At 40.0% G+C, this 23,619-nt stretch overlaps 2 protein-coding genes across 2 annotated transcripts; one reads left to right on the top strand and one right to left on the bottom strand.

Moving 5' to 3' along the window:
* Positions 1-47: 47 nt before the first annotated feature.
* LOC144638679 (uncharacterized) lies at positions 48-12,992 on the top strand. The gene is made up of 6 exons (XM_078497909.1): positions 48-273; positions 414-495; positions 3,298-3,462; positions 5,356-7,773; positions 8,791-8,836; positions 9,638-12,992. Exons 1-6 carry the CDS (start codon positions 179-181, stop codon positions 12,412-12,414), a joined length of 5,583 nt encoding a protein of 1,860 aa, XP_078354035.1. The 5' UTR covers positions 48-178; the 3' UTR covers positions 12,415-12,992.
* Positions 12,992-22,798, bottom strand: LOC144639736 (armadillo-like helical domain-containing protein 2). The gene is made up of 9 exons (XM_078499038.1): positions 22,666-22,798; positions 22,269-22,382; positions 19,652-19,684; positions 18,946-19,037; positions 18,423-18,484; positions 17,301-17,367; positions 16,638-16,724; positions 16,097-16,190; positions 12,992-13,127 (listed from the first exon to the last, which is right to left on the bottom strand). Exons 1-9 carry the CDS (start codon positions 22,730-22,732, stop codon positions 13,054-13,056), a joined length of 690 nt encoding a protein of 229 aa, XP_078355164.1. The 5' UTR covers positions 22,733-22,798; the 3' UTR covers positions 12,992-13,053.
* Between the last annotated feature and the right edge of the window lie 821 nt (positions 22,799-23,619).

Raw genomic sequence — 23,619 nt, 5'->3', positions numbered from 1 at the left:
CAATGAAGAGCCGAGGCGGAAAAATCAAATGCCTGGGAATATCCGTTGGAATTCATTTCGTCCGTTGACATTCGCGCGTTCCATCTCATGACATTCCTTAGTTTTCGGCGCCCATTTTACCCCGTTTCTTTCGTTCAGCATTGGAAAAATTAACACCTTGAACGTGGTGTCCACAGCCATGAATGATCTTATTGGTAAGATCGTGGTTATCAAGAGGAATGGGGCGGATGGTCCCCAATTTCCTTTGAGAACAAACGAATGCTTGTTTGGAAGGTAAGCAGAGAAACCGGCCGCGCATTTCTAGTGAAGTTTGCTCCTTCGTAGAAACAACGTTGTTATCCAAAAAGAGAGTGTTCCCTTTCAAGAATATTTTAGCTTGTGTTAAGTTGTTGAATTATTTTGCTTTTCCGCAGAAAACCCGAGTGCGACATAAGAATTCAACTTCCAAACGTTTCACAAGAACACGCCGTCGTAAGAGTTGATAACGACAAGAAGGTGAGCTTAGCTAAAAATTGTGAAAGGATTTAGTGTGAGTTAGAAAAACTAAACGGAATTTATACTCTTTTGGATTTAGCAAACACTTTTGGCCAACCACTTTATCAGTTCTTGGAATATAAAGGGCTTTGTTGGTCGGCTTTCGGTTACATTTGTGCTTTGATTCTGTCATGATCATCAAGAACGGTATCGATTCTTTTAGTTTAGTTCAAATTTTAATTCGGTGTATAATCATACGAGCAAGTAAGATTATTTGTTTGCACCCATTTATCAAGTGCACAATATAATTGACATCCAAGTAAAAATATAAACTTAGATATATTCTTGTACTATATTAGCTTACATGCATATACAAAATTTCAAAAAGCCACTTTCTAGCCTCAGATATCACAAAGTTTTCTTCAAGGAACATCTTATTCTATCGCATGTTTTTGCTTGTTTCTGTAAATCAACAACCATTAGCAAGCTACAGTGTTAAATCGTTGAACTCAAAATATGTCAATTTGGAAAGTACAAACCTTCATGTACTAGCATGTACAGTTATTTTCATGTTTATATTTGTCATTTTCAGTAGAGGAAAATCAAGGCTTGAAATAAAACAAATGCAGTTTCATCACATGAAATAGAACTGCTCACAGATTTCCAACCAAACTTTGCTGGTTGGTTACGGGAACTTAAATTTTGAAATAAAATGGGGCTCACTGTATTCATTTAGGAGCTGGAAGACCTTGTATATACCACATAATTCCTTAATAATTCCCTTTCGAGTATTGGCAAAGTACACATTTCCAGTGATAATTTATTTTCAAACATAGGAATTGATCTGTTTTCGTTTTATATTGTTTTTTCGTTTTTATCGCTATACCCAAAAACTGTGAAAAAATTGATAGGTCACCATGCTAGTTTACGAGAAAGAGCCTTTTTTATTTCTTGTGGACTAAGCTGCATAGAAGAAAGCCGCCATTTCATTACTCGTAAAATCTGCACAGTAAGGATGCGCAATGCAATACAGGGCAATGACCTTAACAAAAATATATAAAAGCATGGACCGTACATGAAGTTGGGTTTGTATTAAAAAGTAAGAAAATAATTGTTTATTACATGTACTGTTGCTTGCATGCGAAAACATGATCTAATTGGGTATTAACAGTGTTCGTTTAAGACGGGTCCAAGAAAACCTGGAAAGTCTTGGAATTTTATTGTGGCACTTTTCAGGTCTGGAAGATTCTGAAAATCAGTTCAACTCAAGAAACACCAGATCTAACATTATAAGAAATGTATGGCAGACAGTAATAAGACATAATATTGAGATCTTGGGTGTGAGAGAGTTAAAATGAATTCAGAGTCCTGGAAAATTGTTTGTGAAAAAGGGTACGAAACATAATTAAATGTGGCATGATTGGTCATCAAATGTTTGAAGTTTGGAAGATCATAACAGCAACTTGAATTGCTTCAAGTGTAAAGTTGCACCCATACTCAGTGTTTAGTTTGAGCATTTTGAGTGTGAAAGTTAACTTATGGTCTGCTAAACTTCAAATGTTTGACAACCAATCATGCTATGTTTCATACCCAACTAGATCATGTCTCGGCGGCACATATTCACGCTTAGATGCAAGTGATGGTAATTCCTGGAAATTTCTGTTTGAAGTCAAATGGGTTAACTACATGTAACTAAGGTAATTTTCTGGAAAATTCCATTCGGGAATTGTAGACTTTGTTTAGAGGAAGTCCTTTCATTCTGGTTGGTACAAATTGTGCAAATGAGGAAAGTGATGACATCATTAATCATTCCACAAAAAGATAAAACATTGAATCAAGAGTTTCCCAAGAAATATTAGAGTGTTGTTCTTCAAACATCACTTCACTTCACTTGTCCCCTGGCCAGCGCCAAGTTGGTGCATAGGGCCTCTTCAAACATGGCACCATAAATGTACAGTACACAAGACACAAGTTCCCAACTGTTGTGTTTGCCACAAGAAGTACCTTATTGCTACTTCGCGGGACTTAAATTTTGTGATTTTGCCAAAACAATACATTAAAGGAACTAAATTTTGCGAAAAATGGGGAAATTTAAAGTAAAGTCCTTTGAAAATAAGTAACAATAAGGTATTTTTATTAAAACTGACATTCCCAGTTTTTGCTTAACCAAAGACTCTCCACCCACAAGGCGGCATATCAGAATTGCTTTCTTCAATGGCGTTGGTAAACTCTTCTTCGTTGGCTTTAACTCCATACTGTGAGACCATGCGAATAATCTGATCCACCTTTATGTAGTGCATGGAGAATTCTTCCCTGTTTAATGCCATTGTTCACGCTGGAACCATGAGGGAAGCAGACCTCGCTCAAAAGGCAATGCAATCAAAATGGCTCTATCTCCAAGGGTAGCTGTAAATTAATTTGTCCCAAGTTTAAACTTGCCTAAATTTCAGTTAGCCTAATTTATTTTGACAAAATTTAAGAACACTGAATTTTGCGCTAGATTGAGTGAGCAGGAAAGGAATGCCTGTTAGAATGATGGTTAGTGAAATCTCATCCATATATATTCGGAAAATTGCTTATCATCATGTATCGGTCACACCAACCAGATATAATTTCTTAGAAATGATGAACACTCCAGGCAATGGTTTTCAGACAATTGAATTGCAGGCTCAAGTCCTATTTTTTTTTCTGTCTGTGGTCAGTAAAACCAGATTCAAATGAAGGGCTAATTAATTAACCAGGGAGCTCTGCTTTAAGGCTAAATCTTATTAATATTGTTACTTCTCACTGATCAATACTTTCCATTTTCATTCTTTATGACAGATAAAGCTTATCAATCTCAGTTCCTGTAACCAAACTCTTGTGAACGGGAAACCAATAAGCCAAGTGGAAGTCCAGCATTTGGATGTGTTTACAATAAGTGATCGATCCTTCAGATTCGAATTTCCCTCTCCAGTTCAGAAGCAAGCTAAGGAAAAGTCACCCAAGGTAGGCTGTGACAAATTTTTAACTTGTGATTGAGTATCGATTATCATCAATTTATTGGTGAAGCCAATCCATATTAATCAATTAATTTTTATTAATTATATACCCCGGTAGATATCCATTAGTTTCAGATGATCAATGTAGACGCAATTAAATTTATTTTGTTGAAATTTGTCAAGGGATAGAAAAGAATAGTCAACACCCAGCAGGTTTTGCAGACGAATGATTTCGTTTTGGAACCATAAAAGGCCAACTGTCAACTCACCAATTTAAATTTTAAGGAAATCCTAGCGACTTTGGTTAGAGTGTGAACTGCTAAACTGTAAAAAGATACTAACGTCTTTTACTCAATCTGACAAGTGCTTTAAAAAAATCCATTTGCCTGAGCTACAGAGAAGCAGGACAGTGGAAGTTTTTTCACTGGCTAAAAAACATGACATTTGATATTTGCAAATACTGTGTGATAATCATAACTAAAACCCATGTAGTGTTTGCATAAGCCATGTAAGTCCAGTACACAGTATTTGTACTAGACTTGCTCCAAGTCGCTCGTTAGTTTTGCAGGAGACTGCTGGATATGGAAACGGAGGGCGCATGCGGGCTTGAAAAACAAAATGGCGGCAGATAGTGGGGGAACAAGCACTTGTCTCTCCTGCAACGTGCCATTTCTGAAATGTGGCGTCACCGGTGGATTTTTCTACCGGTGACGCCATCAAGATTATGTCAATCATATTATTGCCCACGAGCTTAGTGTGCTCGCGCTGCTCGCAAGATATATGGTTGCATTTTTACCTCTTTAGCAGACTTGTTTCCTTCCATGTTGGCAGTTAAACTAGTTTTAGAACAAACAATACAAATATCTTCTTTTGTGCCTGTCCCTTTTAAATCTTACAGAAATGAGAGAGCCATCAAGAGCCATAAGTGTGATTTCCCACAAAAAAAGCGAAAATTGCAATTTTAACACATGCCACAGCGTGCGTCAACTGCCCAGTACCACGCAAGAAACTGACATCAACACAAAAAAAGAAACCAACTCAATGCGCACAAAATGATGCATTTTTCGCAGCCAAAAAATGACAGCCAGAATCGATTTCCTGCAAGTGACTCCATTGCTCAATTTAGTGTGTCATTCAGTGTGCATCGTGCATTACGCACGGACAAATAAATTCCGCGCAGTCATATTTTGCACTTGCGTGAGATTTCAAAGCAAGTAACTATCGATATAAAACGAGCGACTTGGGGCAAGTCTATATTATTTTGTATATCAGTGATTTCAAAATGTTTTGAAGTAGGCGTCAGCAACTGGAAAAGTAGGCCGCTGTGACAAGCCAAGCTTGTTTCTTACAGGCTGATTGCTATGGCCAAAGTAACCGGTGACATAGAATCAAGTAGCCGGTGGAACTCCGATGGGTGCCGGCTTGTTTTGAAAACCCTGGTATATGCCAGCTTCTACATGTACTTTGTACATGCTGCTTAACAGTCCGGGCTTTTAAAACCACCAATAGTGAAAAATATTCTGACCAAGTATCCATCCAAGCCCCCCTGAAAGGACATTGCACAAATATAAATCCAGCAGGGCTTCTTTTTTATGGTATGTCCCCAACTCCCCTTCAATCAATCAATCAACTTTATTAAAGGAGGGTTAGGACAAACAGTAAAAACTGTCATTCAAGAGGCCCTCGGATTACAAATTGCAACTAAATTAATAAATTATATACAATTAAAATTTAAATTTAAAATTTTATAAAATACAATTAAAAATTTATAAAAATAGGGATTAAGAATTAAAAAACTGTAAAGTGATGTATGTCCTTTGGGCTAGATGCGTAAAAATCACTTGCACTCATAATAAAAGGAATAATTAGAAATGAACTTCATCTGCTCACTCAATTGTAGACTCATCGCCGCCGTTCCAGCACTTTAGGAAGCGCACAACAAGAGAACAAAACCCCAAAGATGCCCACCCCCAGAGGCAGCCCAAGAACTCCTCCAACAGGAGGGAGTTTAAAGGAGAACATCCACAGGCTTCGCAGACACTCTATGCCTTTACAAGAAGAGGAAGAGGCGTTAGCCTCCCCAGCTGCTGATAAAACACCATTCTCCATGATTATCGTGAACAGTGAACCACAGGAGAAAAATCATGAAAGTGCAGAACTTGTCAGTGAAAAACCAAAGTCTGCAGGAGGAGAGCACAAGAACCAAAGGCGTTCTAAACGAGTTTCATTTGGACCAGTTCTCAGTCCTGAACAGTTTGACAAAAACCTGCCCCCAGCTACTCCAGTAAGACGTGGAGCTACACCAAGGAGATCATCCAGTTCTGGTGGCCATTCCCTCACTGCATTGTGTTCGTCTGCCAAGAAACGGAGATCAGTTGTTGCTTCGCCACATACTGAATCTATAAAAGAAGAAGATTATTGCCAGGATGCCTCTGAGAACGATACCCCCAAAATGCAGATTCCTTCAAAGATGGAGTCATCAGAACAAGATCAAGACACCCATGGATTAGCTTCTCCACCTCAAGAGGATACTGGAGTTGAAAACACAGTCCAGAAGAGTTCCACATCAGAAAAATGCAGTAAATCTTCACAGAGAATGGAAAGAAAGATGGCTGAGTCTGTTGCAATGGAAGTTGACATCATAGACACCCCTAAAGGTACCCCAGAGAGTTCAACACCCAGAAGCAAAAGGCGATCCCTTTCAAGATTGGAGGGGAAAAAATTTGAATCCACTAAGAAAGATCAAGTTTCACAGAAAACTGCCACACCTAAGGAACGGGGAGAGTCGTCATCATCTCTAGAGGAAGAAGATGGACCTAATCAAGTTGTCCTCGATAAAGATACACCCCAAAGGAACAGGCGATCGTCAATGAGACTAGCAGGAAAAAGTCCCAGTTTGATGGAGTTCCAATCAGTTGATCAAGTCCAGTCCCAAATAACACCACCAGGTGCGGGTCATTGTGTGGAGGAAAACATGGATGAGACTATCTTAGATAGTGATGACTACACTTCGGATGAAGATGAAGCAGTAGGAAAGATCACAATTGAAAAAGGCAAGTCAACCAAACTAGCAACGCCTCTCAGGAAAGAGATTGAAAAAGGAGTTGAATTGCAGAAGACAAAGAAGAAGATGGTCACTCCCTTAAAGACAGAGATTGCAAATGGAATCAGTCTCCGACAGACAAAAAAGAGGTTGGCCACACCCTTACAAAAAGAGATTATTGATGGAACCAGCCTTCGCCTGACAAAAATGAAGATGGCAACACCTCTCTTGAAAGAGATTGAAAACGGAGTCAAGCTTCAGAAGACCAAGAAGAAAATGGCTACTCCCTTGAAAAAAGAGATCACAGATGGGGTTAGACTCCGACAGACAAAACAGAGGTTGGCCACACCCCTGAAGAAAGAGATTATTGGCGGGATCAGCCTTCGTCAGACAAAAAAGAAATTGGCAACGCCTCTTAAAAAGGAAATCACGGAGGGAATCACTTTGCGAGAGACAAAAAAGAAGTTAAAAACTCCGATCAGAAAGGCAATAGAAGATGGCGTTGCTCTAAGGGTCACTAAAAAGAAACTGTCAACACCACTAAAAAAAGCCATAAAGGCCAAGCCACAGTTGCGACAGACCAAGAAAACCATGAATTCCTTGCTTCAGAATGAAATCAAGCAAGGCTCAAAACTTAGAAAAACGAAGAAATTGTTGCCGCTGGAGGTACAAATACAAATCATCAGAGGAAAACAGTTAAAGCCAACGAAGAAGAGTTTGCCCACGCCATTGAAGAAAGCAATTAGTGGTGGTGCAACCTTGAGGAAAACCAAGAAAAGTTTACCGACTCCACTGAAGGATCAAATTAAAGGAGGCGTACAGCTACAGAAAACAAAGAAGAGCCTACCAACTCCAGTAAGGAAGCAGCTTGAAGAAGGAGTAGCTTTAAAGCAGACAGTAAAGTCTTTGAAGAGAAAGAGAAGTGAAGTTGAAATAAAAGATAACGAACCGAAGAGGCTGAAAACTTCACCTTCGCAAGGAGTGACTGAAACAGATGAAGAATCAAACGTTGCGCCAGTACGAAGAGCCATAAAGACTCCTCTCAGGAAAGCAATTGCCGCTGGTACCAGGCTACGTTCAACACGTCATCGCATGGCCACCCCACTTCGTAAACAGATCCACTCTAAGCACTCCCTGAGGGCTGTTCGTCGAAAATCAGCAGTGATTACAGTGGCAAGAAAACCCACATATGCAGAAATCGTCAAAAGACCTAAAAAGAGAGTATCTCAAGGACCTTCTTTCAAGTTTGGAAAAACAGCGAAAGTGTTTTCCAAGGTATGTTTAAGTAAATAGGAGTTACTAGTTGGCCTAGTTCTAGGCATTACCACCGTTTGCATTGATACGCGACTCCAAAATGAAACCACCTACGGAAACGTTTTCAAAATTTCCCTCAATCAAAGTTTGACGTTTCGCACGAGCGATCATGAAGTTACACCAAAGATAAGTAAGATATTATGCCGCCGGAAGACTACAGAAACTTGGTCAAATTTAACTTAATAACCAGGGTCGGTACGGGTCCTGGAAAACCTGGAAAGTCCTGGCACTTTATTGTGGCACTTTTCAGGACTGGAAAAAGACTACCGGTTCTGGAAATATGTTAAACTCAAGTAACGTTATAAGAAATGTATGGCAGACAGTAAGGAGAAATAATATTGAAATCTTGGGAGTGAAAGTGTTAATGTGACCTTTGGAGTCCTGGAAAATTGATTGTGAAAAAGGGTATGAACCTAGCCTCCTTCGCAGACATTCTTTGGAAGTACCAAACCCTGTATTACACAGCAAAGGCATTTTTATGTTGTTTTTTTTTCGAGACTGAAAAATGTATTTATTACCAGTTCACTTTTGTGATCGCTCTCGCGAATCGTTGTCGGAAACCTCAAACTTTGATTGACGGAAATCTTGGAAACGTTTCCGAGGTTGTTTTGATTTCTGAAGTTGCGTATCATTGCAAACGGTGGTAAGAGAAGTGAATATCGTATCGTAAAGTTTCGAAAGTAACGAGGACCCACAGCAAAGGTGCAAAACAAAGACTTTACATTCTCTGTACTATATACGAGAGGAAACAACTTGTACAAACAGTGATTTCTATGTCGTTATCTTCTAATAAAGATCACAGCCTCGTTATGTTGTAACCTTGAATAGCCGCCTTCTTGGAAGTGAAATGACGTGGCTATCAGTTCGTAAAGATACAGAAACTGAGGTTATTTGTCATCTGTCTCATACAATGTAGCTAGTTTGTATCTTACTTTGTGTATATCAGTCGAGGTGACAATGATAAATTTCATTTTGCAGGCTACTCCACCTGTCAAGTTTACTGACGCCGCTTTACCAAATCCAGGTAAGGACTGGACAATGTAATGAGCAGATAACCAAGTTATTGCTTACTCGTTATATAGATTGCTGTGAACAGAACCAAAGAAACTCTAATGTCTGGCTTAGTGCTATATAATAGCTTTCATTTAAAATGGTACAGGTATTATGGATGGTTTAAGATATAGATTGCTGTGAACAGAACCAAAGAAACTCTAATGTCTGGCTTAGTGCTATATAATAGCTTTCATTTAAAATGGTACAGGTATTATGGATGGTTTAAGATATAGATTGCTGTGAACAGAACCAAAGAAACTCTAATGTCTGGCTTAGTGCTATACCGTAAAATTCCGGTTATAAGCTCCCCCGCTTATAAGCCCCCCCGGTTATAGGCTCATCAACCTGGAAACAAAAAAATACATCCGATTATAAGCCCCTCCGGATATAAGCCCCCCTCTGCTGGATGACAGTACTGAACAGGGCTAAATGTTGCGTTATTATGCGTTTTTAACTTAAAAACGTTTTTGATCAACACTCCCGTAGATCATTTCGCAACGTTTTTTTATTCCGCTTATAAGCCCTCCCGGATATAAGCCCCTCCACTTATAAGCCCACCCAAAACCCCTTACGAAGTTGTATAAGCCCAGGGCTTACAACCGGAATTCTACGGTATATTAGCTTTCATTTAAAACGGTACAGGTATTATGGATGGTTTAAGACGGTAATAAAACGAAGATCGGCGCAAGTTGCTGAAGGTTTCTAGTTAACTACTTGACGAAGATTATTTTTTCCATTTTTTAAACTGAAAGTAATCTTTCTTTTTTCACAGAAATTCCAAAAGTTGTCCAATCAAAGGATAGACGAAATAGCACACGCCTTGCCGGAAAGAACACTCCTCAAACGAAAATCACCAAGTCAACCAACAGCCAAGGTACGCCTGCTCTCCCAGTAACCAATGAAAAGACTCAAAAGAATTGGATGTCAAGCCTTGCACGAGCCACGAACGGCGTAAAAACACGTGCCACGTCCGTAGAAGACTTGGAAGGTTTATCAGAAATGTTTGCGACACCACCTGCAGTTCAGATAAATAGTATCAGTTTCCCCAAGCGACAGAAATCAGACAACTGGTTATCTAGTCTAGCGAAGGCGACAAATGGTCCCCGTAAACGTTGTATGCCCGTTGAAGACCTCGAAGGAGTCCCTGAAATGTTTGTAACACCGCCACCCACCAATGCAGTGAGTGATCAAAACAAAAGAAGCTCAACGAAGTCTTCATTGCGATCCAAAGAAACCATGGAAGTTAAGGCTGAGGCAGCAAGTCCTGACGACCAAGAGTTGCACATGACAGAATCCTTGAAACCGACAAGGACGCCTTCTTTGAGAAGTTCTGCAAAAGATACCGAAATTCTTGAAATGGTAACACCCATCCGGAGCTCTCGCACCCCTTCTTTGAGATCAGGAAAAAAGCCAACTGCCAAGACTGCAATCACTCCACAAGCAACGCTTGAGGTTGAGGAAGTGCTGAAACCAAAGAAGACGCCATCCCTACGTAATTCAGCAGAAGATGCCATCACTGTCCAAGTTGTGACTCCAGTTCAACCCTCTCGCACTCCATCTCTTCGTTCCGCCAAGACGCAATCATGTGTCCTGACTAGTGAGTGTTCTGACCTTGAATTGGAGTTTGTGGAGCCAATAGAACCAAGCAAAACGCCTTCCATGCGTTCTTCGACTCAAATGAAAGCAGTTTTACGAAAAAGAAAAAGTCTAGGTCTGCAAGGACTGACACGGTTAATGAAGTCGCCAAAAGAAAACAACGCCGTGGAAAACGAGGAAGATTTCTTCGTGCCAAACATGTTTGCATCGCCTAAACCACAGCCAAAACGCTACTCGCGCAAAAGTGAAGGTTTCCAAGGAGTTGCCAGACTGATGAGAACACCTGATGCCAAAAATGAGGTGGCTGGAGAGAGCCCCAAGCTTGGCGGTATAAAAGCTATGGTGCAGACCGAGAAAACCTTAGCCAGTCCTAATTTTGTTGGGCTTAGGAACTTGATGAAGACACCTAAAACTCGCGAAAAGCACGTTGATGCCGAAGAACACTTCAGTTCAGAACTTTTCGCTTCACCAGTAGATGACTTGCCCCAAGTCACAGCTAAGTCGACTGCACGAGACAAAAAGGAGAAGAAGCTTTCTTCACCAGTCGTCATAGACTTAACTTCTCCAAAGACCAAGCCAGGGACAGCTAAGCGGGCAAAGAACGTTGATTCCCAAGCTTCACCTAGAACAACTCGAGCGAAGCGTAAGGCTCCCGAGGATTCCGTCGAGCCAGTGCCTAAAAGAGGTCGCCACACTCGCGGAACAGTCAAACAGCGGAATGAAGATAAAACTGAGACACAGTCAAAGCCTAAAGCAGCGCAAAGTAAGTCAACCACGAGAAGTAAGAAGACTACAACAGCAGCCACGCCAAAGCCATTTGTGTTTAAGCGCACCCAGCTGGATCCCATCATTGAAGTTCCATCTCCCTTGCCATCATTTGATGATCCTGACGTAGCGGAAAAGGTCTCAAATGAAGCAACAAAAACCAGAAGTGTGACTGAGACAAAAAGTCAATCAAAGGCGACTTTGCGAAGTTGTCGACGCGGAAACCGTGCTAAAGCAAAAGCAGAGACGCCCTTAGAAGAGTCTAGTGAAGAGGAAGTAGCAGAAAAGTGTATAGCTACGAGGAGTAAGAAAAACGAAGGTGTCAAGGAAGACACTAATGAAAAACCTGTTGATACACAGAAAGCCGCAGTAGAGATGACCGAACCGAAAGCTGATGGAAAACGAGCAACACGTAGCACTAAAGTCAAAGAAACCCAGCTCAGTGATGTGACACCACCAATAAAGACAAGAGCCACCCGAAACCGAAGAGTTGATGTCAAGGATGAAGGTGTAAATAATGGCCCTGTTAAAGCATCTGTAACCAATCAAACAACTAGGCGCTCTCGACGTGCAGCTAAGACCGGCGAAGAAGGCGTCCAAGTTTTGGAGGAGACCAGATCAACGCGAAGCTCAGGTCGCAAAGGAACTCGCGCCAAAACTGCAGATATTGGGTCAGAAACTCGTTTAAGCAAAAAACCAGCAGATGACAGTAAAGATGTTGAAAATGATAACTTGACCCGAAGCACTCGAGGAAAGAATTGTAAGAAAGATGAAGTCAAACAGTTGGATAAAGAAGTCCAACCAAAAGAGATTGAAGTAGTGGAACCCAGGTCAACTAGACGTACGCGAGGCAATACCGCCGCGGAGAAGCCCATCCCTGAGGGAGACAGCGCGTCATTGCAGGAGAAGAAGGACGTTCGAGCAGATAATTCTGCGAAGAAATCTCGGGCAAAGCGTGAGCTGAAAGAAAAAGCAGAAATCAAACCCAGGGAAACACGAGCGACAAGGAGCGCAAAACCAGTTGAAGATGAAGTCGAGTTCAGTGAGCAGTCTGTGCGTTCTACAAGAGGGACAAAAAGGAGTCGTCAAGATGCTGAAACAGTTGTTCCTAAGTCAAAGAAAACACGCTCAAGTGCTCAAACCCAAAGTGTTAACACGCGCCAAACAAGATCAAGCTCACGAAAGTAGTGTGGACATTTTATACATAACATTCATTTTACTGCAGGGCCTGCCTCGGTAGTGTTTGCATGCAGATCTTTTGTAAATAAGCTTTTGATTACAAACATACGAATATCATTACCTTATCAAGACTAATTTTCCATACTTTTTTTTGTTGAATTCTCGCTCAATCTGGACGAAATTGCTTGAGTAATTTGTGTTCTTAAACGATGATTTGATGCCTGTAGTCATAAAAGCAAGCGATATATCTTTATTGATTTTTTATTTTACTAGAAATTATCATGGAATTTTAATGAGGACTGTACGAGCTGCGTCAGCATTTTAGGTTTACGACTTAGATGATTACATTTATTTTATCTTTTACTGACTTTTCTGCTCTTAAGTCTCAAAATGTCTGTATCGACAATATTATTCAGTGTATTTTTTACGATTATTTAGAGTGAAACGTGAGGAAATGAAAATGGCGTCATTGTAGGGCGACTTTCCTCAATTAGTCAAGAAACCAAGATGTCAGGCTCGCGTAAACTGAAGAGCGTTGGCCCACTGTATATACTTTAAGGGCTTATTAAAAATGTTTAGTCACAAAAGTCATGTATTGTCTTTATTGATCTCAACATTTCACGTAAACAACGTACAAGGAATCACATGTCAATGCTGTGGCGTTTCTCCTCCAAGACTGGCGCCCAGTGCTCTAATCTTTGCCCATCTAGAACCTTGGTCAGCTGAAAAACGAGAACATAAAACAGTAAGATACCGTACAGTTGACTTTTTGATTAGTTAGGTAACAGGAGACCACAGGGGTGTTTGCCAAAATCCTGTTGGTGTGACCGTGGCAATTTTACGAATATACCGACCAACTGAATGAGATTTCGCTTAGCATTATTCTACCAGACGTTTCTTCCCGCTCACTCGATCTAACGCGAAATTTAGTTTTTTTTCTATCGACAGTAAACAATTCCCACCGGAGCCCTTACTCTCAATCACCCCGGTTATAGTTAAGTTATGGGAACGAGGCGACTCCGGAGGCGAGAGAGAGCGAGAGCTCCAATACGGCAAGTACAGAGGTCATCGCTGCGGGGAGGTGGGTGGGTCGCCAATGCTTCAGTCCTCCAGCACTTCACGAAAAGACAGAATACACGTACTAAGAAGCTGTACATAGTCAGCGGCATGGCTTGCAGTTGCCAAAGTAACTGGGCACGTGGAATGGGAAATTAGGGTGTTTGTTCGCGCGGGCCCCGGTGAGAATAGTAAACAATTCCCACCGGAGCCCTTACTCTCAATCACCCCGGTTATAGTTTAGTTATGGGAACGAGGCGACTCCTACGGTACCCGCTCACGTAAGCCCCAAGCTAAGAACAGCCAACCTCGTTCCGAGGCTCTCTTTCTCTTTGCCTTCTTTGTTAAGTGGGTGATTTCTCGGTACATTTTCTTAAACTTGAAAGAAAACGAAGAGTCTTCCTCCCAAAACTCAGAAAGCGTGTAAGCATTTACAATAATATAATTACGGCAAGACACCAGTAAAACATAGAAAAATATGTCACCAAAACGAAACTAAAGGGAACAGCAACAAAAATCAAGCAAATGGACATTTCTAACTGAGTGCTGGGGCCCGCCATGCGGGGTTTTCCCCCTACCAAACGCAATATCAGCTACCAAAATATTAAAGCCCGAAAAATACCGCAAACTCGAGATCAAAACCGAGGTGAGCTCCCCGGAGTCAACCAGGACCACGAAAATAGTATATAAACGCAGTCTCAAAGATAACATATAACGACTTGGAAGGGGAAAAACCAACCACACGGCGAGCCCCGAAATACCCAATGCAAAATAAGTAGAATAGGCTAAAACCGTATAACAAACTAAACCTGGTTGAGGAACGGAAGATTAACATGCGAGAGAAGACCCAGATAACAGACCTCGGGCTCTTCTCTGTAGGGATTGCTAGAGCGTTAGCGGGTGGTGTATTTGCAGTTGGCACGCTTGAAATAGAGAAGCAGCGGCGAAGTGAGGATAAACATGTAGAACGTATAAACGAGTCAGACGAGTAGCCAAAACTCCAGGATAAGGGCACCAGGACTTGTGTAATGGGCAGACGGAGGGCGCAGCGATGACGCTAGAGTATACGAGGAGCTGATGCAAAAGTACGCCAGCACTTCACGAAAAGACAGAATACACGTGTACTGAGAAGCTATATATATACCTGTACATAGTCAGCGGCATGGCTTGCAGTTGCCAAAGTAACTGGGCACGTGGAATGGGAAATTAGGGTGTTTGTTCGCGCGGGCCCCGGTGAGAATATAACTATATTAACCCTTACCCCTAAAGCAAATGATCTTTTTTTGTAAAACCAGATAGCCAGTAATTTTCATAAAACGCAAACAAATAACAAGAATGTTACAGCTTTGAAAGAAATGAGTTGAATCAAATGAACAGAAATTTCAAAAAGCCATTTTCACCAACCGAACACTAAAACTATCCATTATTGAGTGAAATTCAGTAAAAAAAATTGCTTTTCGAATTACAGCAAAAAATACGAAGTTTTCCGAAGGCTTCACGAAAACGTTTTTGAGTGACTGCGCACTAAAATGTCTAAAATAGAAAGAATGGAACAAGTTTATGACGTCATAATTGGTGTCGAAGATAAATCCAAAATTCATTGTAACAAAACATCAAGTGCATTTAATACCAGCCCATGCATAGTACTAGCAGTCTATTAAACACACAAGGCACGTAGTTGAAATGTACAATATTTCTTCGGGTTGATAATGCAAAGAAAAATATGCCAAACATCGTTGACAAGTGTTTTTAGGCCTTTTTGCATCAACAGTTAAAAAATTTAGCTCAAGATATTTCACGGACGAATTATGTTTGTATAGCGCTGGATGTGAAAAGTTTGCACGTGTGCGTGGCTTGTGACTTCCTTATATCATCTGTCACCATTTCGCTTGGAAAGATAATTTGCTGGCCGCTAATGGAGATAAAAAGCCATATAAACAATACACTTGCGACAGCAAAAAGGTGGTCGCGACCGCTTAATAGAGGTGACCAGTGAATACAGCAGTTTACTGACAAATAAATCGCGACTTTTGGAAAGTGGCCGTGGAGGATGGCTGCTTAATAGAGGTCGGATTGTACCTACCTGGTTTACAGCGCCACGCGCCTTACCGTGGCCACCCAACAAACTCTTTTACAAGAGTGCTCTCGTAATATTATTATTTGTTTGGCGAACATGCCTCCTTGCAAAGTTGAATACGGTCAAATAGATACTTGTTACATCGTATTTATCAACAAAACGCAGTGAAAACGTAAAATATTACAAGATGACACTTGTAAAAAAGTTTGTTGGGTGGCCACGGTAAGGCGCGTCGCGCTGTAACGAATTGTTAGGTCAAAAGTTTGACCAAGATTTCTTTTTACTAATTTCCGAATTGAGTAATGGCGCTGGTCAAAAAATAGGGCCAGCGCGCGCAAGCAGAGACCCCTGTTGTGTACAAGCGATCGGGGTGAGGGCAACCTCTTACCAATCGGACTCCTGAGTGATCCCTTACGAGAAAAGGCCAGTTGGTAATTCCAAGAGGTGTTCGCAGAAGCTATCAAGAGTTGTAATAATTTAGGTTTTGAGTGAAAACTCAAACTGGGTTTTACAATGCTGTCGTAGCGAGAGCTGGTTTTCGTGATTTTATTTGCTCACCTGAGTGATCAAGCCCAAGAAATGTTATCAGTTGTGCTGCTTCATTTTCCTCCCATGCGGTCCAATTTTCCGCCGAAACAGAAGTCAAGTAATCCTGTATACGTACATGATTAAGTTAATTATTATTATTGATTGAAACTGGTTTGAATGAATGAGTGAGAAGAATTTTTTACTTTGTTTGATTCCCATAAAAAATAAAGAAAAGTTAAGGTCACTTAACATCTGAAGAAAGACACTTGCTGTTGTCAAACAAGTCATCTATTAATCATCCTTTTCGGGCTATATCTGTTTTAGTATATACTAAAACAACTATTCACCTCAGTGTCGGTAGCTAATGGCGAATATTGACCACTGGCCACCTCCACTTCAGTGAATAGTTGTTTAAACTTGTTTTAAAGTCAAAAAATGTACGATATACGAGCACTAAGATAACTATAGACTGTAATAAGCAGGTGTCCGAAAAGCGCGGTTCGCCTGTAGTAAAGACCACTGTAAACAACACGTGAATTCGACAAAAGAAATAGTTGTTTGAATCACTTACTTGCAGTCTGTTGGTGCCAAGAAGAGTTTTCTGATTTTCGAGATTTTCACAAGCGAGCGTGAGCAAGCAGGCAGCAGAGGAACGTCTCTGGAAATAAAGCAAAAGAAAAAAGGATACCACTAGCTAAAAGTTCACCGAAAAAATTTAGTAGTTTCAGTGTCTTAAAGATTAAGCTGGCGTCAGAAAAAGTTGTTCGTCAGGTTTGTTAAAAGAATTCTTCTTTTTCAGCAGAAATCTTCTTCTATCTAACTGGAATTGTCTAAGGATCGATGTCAATGGTTTCAAGGTGAATTTTATGTTGATGCTGCATATGGTGTTAAGTCAACAAGACTTTTTTGTCTAATGTGGCACTGAACGATTTTCTAATGTTCTTTTATACGTAATTTTGGCACGAAAAGCCTCTCCATTGCGAATGTGACTGGTGCAATCTTTTTATATATTTTTTTTAACTGGTCTCCTGAAAATAGCGGAAAGCCGCGGTAGGTTTGTGCATACTTTTGCTGTGGACATTTTTAAGTAGCGATTGATGAAGCAGTTTTACTCGGTGATTACCGAAACGTTTGTCACGTAACATAAAGACAATATGGCGAGGATTTTAAATAACGACAGCAACAACAACAAAGCCTTGAGTATTGATAGTTGAAGACTTGTTGATTGTCTCACCAGGGCGGATAATTCTGGTTCAGTCGTGCTTAAAACCTCTGTAAGTTTCTCAATGAGACCGTAACACCTAAAACCAAAGCAGGAGAGTTACTATACCAAGCATGATGTATTACTTTTAAATATATCATGCTAATTTGATATTTTAGCAGCAGAGGCTGGTTTTCTCTTTTCTTCTCTCACATCTCAATCTTGGACGCATTTTGATTTATACTGTGGATATCTGTATGCTGTGCTCCGCAATACTAGACTCAGGTAGAAGCGTAATAAGGTTTCAAACCGCACCACAGTACGCAATTAGCCAATCAGAAACCCTGTCGTCTACTGTCCTGATATCGCCGGATTTTTGAATGATAAACACCCAGTCTTATTTTTGGGTACGCTTCGGCGGCATATCAGACTCGTTTGGTCTCGCAGTGGGTATCAAAACGGTTTTGACTGCGTAAAATACTAAACTATGCTCGACCAAACTCCCCTGACATGTTTGAAACACGTGCACGTGTGACGACAGCTGGAGACCTTTTACTTTGCTGCTGTTAAATGAAAAGGTACAGTGTGTAAAAGTGTTTTCCGAAAAAAAAACCTAGAAAAAGGGAAAACAAACTTGAAATCGGTTATAGTCAGTTCTAATAGACCTATTTCTAGGCTGCATTCAGAAATTCCAGTATTGGGACACGTTAGAGCCCGAAATATTATTACAGTAATAATAAAAGTATTAAAACCTGGAACATTTAAACCCTTGTTTTAATATCAGAAAGGATGCAATAGAAGTGTCTTGGCTTGCCAGGCACAAGGAAACAAATGAAATAGCTTAGAATGGCCTCAAGATGACAGACCGTTTCAGAGAATACCGTAGGGGGTGTGAGGTACGGAACTCTGGCCCGAGTGGACGTAAAGTGGACTAGTATCAACCAACGTTTTCAGTTATACATTTAGTACATACGCTGCGCAGGTATTTTAAATCTTCACCTCCGCTGATATGCTGTCGAAGCGCCGCGCGCTGAAAAGGCATAATTTTGTGAGTTTATTTATGAACTGCACACTCTTCGGACAGAATAACCCAAATAACCGATGCCAACCTTTCACAAACAAAATGACAAATTTACAGTAAGTAATTTGACATACCTTGCTTTGTCTTGGTTTTCTTTGTTGGCGCAACAAATTTCACTTATTGCTTGAATCGTAAACTGAAAAGTAAAATTACTTCGAGTGTAACTTCGTTTTTAACCTCCTTGAAGGCTAACTGGACGTAGGAGGGGAATTTTCTGGTTTTCTTTCAGGCTCCATCCGTCCTTGGCATTGTAGTCATCATTACGTAATGTTACCTATTTTAAGAAGCGAGGATTGTTTTTCTGTTCCAGCGAAAGATGATGGCAAGGCTGGTAGAGATCAAGGTAATTCTGTTGCCGTTCAAAAATTTTCCTTTTTCTTTTCAAAAACAATTAAATGCTAATAATGAAAACTGCATGTATTAGGATATCACATGGGAATCGCAGAGATTTCCCAAACAGTTTCAGCTGGAGTAAATCTTGTGTCGTGCTTAGACCACTGAATCTAAGGCAAGGGAAAAATGGTGACACATCCTTATGGATTTTTAAAATATTGTCTATTAAACGAAAGAATAAAAGCCGATAAATGATTTTCTTACCATTTTCAGGACAGTAGGCTCACTGGGATTATTCAGGACGCTAAGTAAATTGACAAGTTGGTTTCCGGCAAACTTGGCTGCTGATGGTCCTCCTAAATATAAAATAAGAATAGAAAACAACACTGAGAATCCCTCGCACAAGAGTGTGTGAGCATGTATGCTACATCTGAAAAAATCGTCAAGAAATTTGATGTAAATGCTCTACGGATTCGCGAACCAGTCACGAGCGGTCAAAGACCGTTTGCAGTCTACTTTCACACTCTTACAAGAGTAAGTAATAAAATTTCATGTCTGTATAGTACGTAATCCCCCTTTGGTTAACAAAAAAAAAAAAGAAAACACCTCGATACAGCATTTCTATGTGCGGGTAGAACTGCTTTGTACTGATAATTTGAACCTTTGATAACTATCGAATCACATTATAAAATGACTCACTCTTCAGAGGTGTACAAATGTCACAAATGGACACCAGCAAATTTTTGGGGAAACCTAGGAAAATATTAGGGCGTAACCTCAGATGGAGGAGAGCAGTAACACTCTAAACTGCGTCATCACAGTCCCCCGCACAGTATAGAAACCGAGAAATATTTTAGCTGCGTGATATCTTTACCTCCCCTGCTACAAGGGTTCATTACAAATTAAAATTGTTCTTTGTAATATATGTGTTTTATTAAACTGAAGATCGCAAGGTTGAAGCAAAACGTACCTGACCAGGAGAGATGTCCCAGGTCTTTAACCGCTGACGATGGGAAAAAAAGAAAGCCGATTGCAAGTTATTATCCAAGGTCAGTTATGGCAGGGCTACCTTTATGTTTTAGGGTTTTGTAAGTGTACTTCTCCTAGCGTTTATATTTATATTTTTTTTATTGCAACACACACACAGAACGATTCTTACAAAGCGAGATGTTCACAACTAATTACTTACTAACAAAGCTTACTCTACTTACAGTACAATACATACTGTGACATTTCGAGTCCACAAAACCCTTAAAGTTTTCCAGAACAAAATAATGCTGATTTCCCTACCCTTTTCTACACTAACTGATGCAAAAATGATACTTAATGTAGAATCAATAAAGTTTAGAACAACATCCAACACAAACAGATACAAAACATCCACACAGAAACGCAACATTTCCATGCTTTGTTCTTAACTAAACTGCTTAAAGGAGAAGTTCACTCCAGAATGGCCATTTATGTTTTTTACGCCAATAAAAAGTTTATACAAAGATATGTTATCCACCAAAATTTCAGCCTCCAACGTGCGCTATAACCCTACGAAATCTTTCTTTGAAGTAGCCCAAAACTTGACAACTGAACGCCGCCATCTTGGAGCTGGTAATGTATGCGTGACGTCAAAGAGCTCAGCCTGAAGTTTGGCGGGGAAATTTAAATACTCGAAACTCCTTATTTCTTTGTAGTGGCTTTTGTTTGTCAAAATGCCTGTTTGTGCAGCACCATTTTGCTCACACAGAGCTCCAAGAAATACAAAAATAGGTGTTTATTTTCACCGTCTTCCGATATTTAAAAGAACAATTGCTCAAAAGCGGACACAAATATTTGTGTGTTCCGAAAACTATGTGGAAGGATGCTTCAAAGTAGATCAGAGATGCAGTCTCCTGCGTGGAAATACCCACAAAAGATAGAAAAAGCCAGACGCAATATAAACCATTTTTAAGAAATCTCCTTCTAGATCTGTAACTCCCTTCAAACGACACGCAAGCGAAAGGAGGCGAAAGAATAAGGAAAGAATGGAGGTTAGTCATTTTGCTTACCGAGTTTTCTCAAATCAAACACCTCCGGCGTTTATTTCAAACTTGGAGGGGTCCGGTGTTTATTAACGAAGTGCAATTTTCTGTAATTTTTTCAGTCCCGAGAACCACGATTTTTCTCGTCGTCCCGGCCGACAAACTGCTCTTGGGTCTCCGAGGATGTTTTTTACCAAAGTAACAGTATTGCATACGGCATGTGCATGTTGCAATCAAGATTTGTTACAAACCGAACTGCAGAACATAAACAACCAATGAGTCCATAAACGGCAATGTCGCCAACGTCCTCCGCAGTTATAAACGTTCACTGTTATAAACAACAGTGCGTCAGTCATGACAACACGAACGCGAACATTGCTGTTTCATTTTGTTTACAGCATCCATCCTAGTTATTTTACGCCGGACTTTCCTTTAACATTATAAAAAAAATTACCAAAGAAGCAAACCGTACCAGTTTGTTGTAGCAGTGCTATTTAAGAGAATATATTTACTTGTTTGCTCGACCGCAAATAAACGCCGGGACCTCGATCAAACGTCCCCGGTGTTTATTTAAAAGTTAGCATTTTTGACCCGGCGTTTATTAATACGAAGCCGGAGTTTAATCGGTGACCTGCGTTTAATCGAGCAAATACGACGACGGCAAGTAATTACAGCATGAACAAAAATTGACTTAAATTGGCAACAACACTTCTCAGAATAGAAATAACAAAACGGGCTTAGTGTTAAAAATTTTGGATGCAATGACTGGGTTGTACATGTAAATAAATATAGAAGGAGAAAAAGACAGAGAAAAAGATACAAACAAGTAATAAGTTAAGTTAAAATTTTGCTTGATCTAAAATGAAATAATTCAAACATTTCTAGCTCAGTCAGTCAACTACAAAAATGACATAAAGTTCACTTTGGGAGTTGCGATCTTATATTTGATGAAGAAGAGTTTCTCTGGTTGATTAAAAGTCCCCTCTGAAATCAACTAAAAAGTGTAATAACATAAACGCATCATTGGTTGGTATTGCGTCTGGCTCTTTCTTTTTTGTGTGTGGGTATTTTCACATAGGAGACTGTATCTGTGATCTTCTTCAAAGCAGTCTCCCGTATAGCTTTCGGAACACACAAATATTTGTGTTCGCTTTGGCAGTTATTTTTCGTCCCTACCCATTCTTATTGAGTAATTTTTCTTTTAGATATTGAAAGACGGCGAAAAGACTTTTGTATCTCATTTGTATTTTGACAAACAAACGCCACTACAAAGAAACAAGGAGTTTCGACTATTAAAATTTTTCCGCCAAACTTCAGGCTGAGCTCTTTGACGTCACGCATACATTACCAGCTCCAAAATGGCGGCGTTCAGTTGTCGAGTTTTGGGCTACTTCAAAGAAAGATTTCGTAGGGTTATAGCGCACGTTGGAGGCTGAAATTTTGGTGAATAACATATCTTTGTATAAACTTTTTATTGGCGTTAAGAAAATAAATGGCCATTCTGGAGTGAACTTCTCCTTTAACTAAAATATTCAATACGAAAAAACCCGCGTAATTGGGAGACAGGTTTATTACCTTGTGTTCTTTCGGGAATGTTAGATGAAGAAGCAAGCTTCTTTGTGGCAATCAGAATGTCTCTCTCAAATAAATTGTCATCAACTAGAGCGCCTACATCTTCCAGGTGAGTCACTGCGAAAGCACAAAAACAACGTTTTTTAATACTTGAGATTAAATTTGTTCAGTGTGAAAATCAACGTTAGGAGTACCATTCTCCCCTTTTTCTGCGAGCAGAAAATTCACTACTTTCGTTGGTAGCGTAGCGTGCGGAGAAACCAACTGCTCGCAGGGTATCTAACTCTACATGTATGGAAAAATAAAGTACAAACGACGACCTATGAAACGATCTCTTTACAGAGCGCTACACGCCAAAGAACAATAGCAACGCGAACACAACTTGTGTTAATTTACTCACCGCCAACACTTGTTCGCTCTTTGAACTCTTCAAAGCCTGCTTTAAATGTTCTTGTAATCCAATCCATGAAGGTAAGATGATGGATGTTTAAAATAGAACGAACAGCAATGATGCGTTCAGCGTCACAAAGAACATAAAGCGCGCGCTTCTATGGTGTTTTTTTTAATGAATTTGCCAACCCTACTTACAACACTGAGGCTAAATACAGTTCATTACAACACACTACTTATTATACAAATATCATACAACACAGCTACTTGCACTACAATACAGTTACCTTACTTAACAACAATACTAAAATCGCTACTTACATCATTTACGACACGACTACAATTACATCTACAATCACTTCCACTACTATACGATTTCGTTTTGTGCTGCTGATAATAATACAATTAACACAGGATTAAATAAATTACAATGACCATTCAGTACTTACAATTTATATGGCTTAATTTATATACTTTGTTTTAAAGAATAACAGTGTGGCTGATCTGGAGCCCTGGAGATAAGGGATCCGTTTGGTGGCTGTATCTATTGTAAGGAAGCTTTCACGCCCTTAAATGTCTGCATCAGTCACTGTAGAGAGTGGCAGTTTATTTCTCTTGTAAAATTAAGTAATTCTGCTAATTAATTTTCCTTGCATCGCTTAAATACGAGAAACAAATGAAGCATATTTCGTTTTAATAGTAATCCTACATTTTTCAGGACGCACTCGATAAAAAGCCATTTCAAAGTCAATTTCAAGTTCAAAATTTAATACTTTCTGATATTTTTCCAGACACAACTACGGCCATTGTCAAACGTCGAGACTGCAAAAACTATTGTTTTTGCTTGCTGGTTGGACTGATGTGAAATTTAATTCTAGATAACGGCCTAGATGCTTACTGAAACTGGTTTCCTTTTGCGATACACAGAGTTTTAGGCCCCATTTACATGGAAAGAGGATGATCC

The sequence above is a fragment of the Oculina patagonica genome, chromosome 2 (genome assembly GCF_052425735.1).
Source record: "Oculina patagonica isolate OP01 chromosome 2, crgOcupat, whole genome shotgun sequence".
Taxonomy (NCBI): domain Eukaryota; kingdom Metazoa; phylum Cnidaria; class Anthozoa; order Scleractinia; family Oculinidae; genus Oculina; species Oculina patagonica.
Note: the sequence above shows the minus strand (reverse complement) of the source record. Positions and strands in the feature narration are given on the sequence as shown.

Coding starts and splice junctions, on each gene's coding strand:
- LOC144639736 (XM_078499038.1), bottom strand. CDS start 22,732: ATGGATTGGATTACAAGAACATTTAAAGCAGGCTTTGAAGAGTTCAAA. Junction 19,038..19,651: donor GGGACATCTCTCCTGGTCAG/GTACGTTTTGCT, acceptor TTTTATATTTAG/GAGGACCATCAGCAGCCAAG. Junction 16,191..16,637: donor TTGGCACCAACAGACTGCAA/GTAAGTGATTCA, acceptor GTACGTATACAG/GATTACTTGACTTCTGTTTC.
- LOC144638679 (XM_078497909.1), top strand. CDS start 179: ATGAATGATCTTATTGGTAAGATCGTGGTTATCAAGAGGAATGGGGCG. Junction 3,463..5,355: donor CTAAGGAAAAGTCACCCAAG/GTAGGCTGTGAC, acceptor ACTCAATTGTAG/ACTCATCGCCGCCGTTCCAG. Junction 8,837..9,637: donor CGCCGCTTTACCAAATCCAG/GTAAGGACTGGA, acceptor CTTTTTTCACAG/AAATTCCAAAAGTTGTCCAA.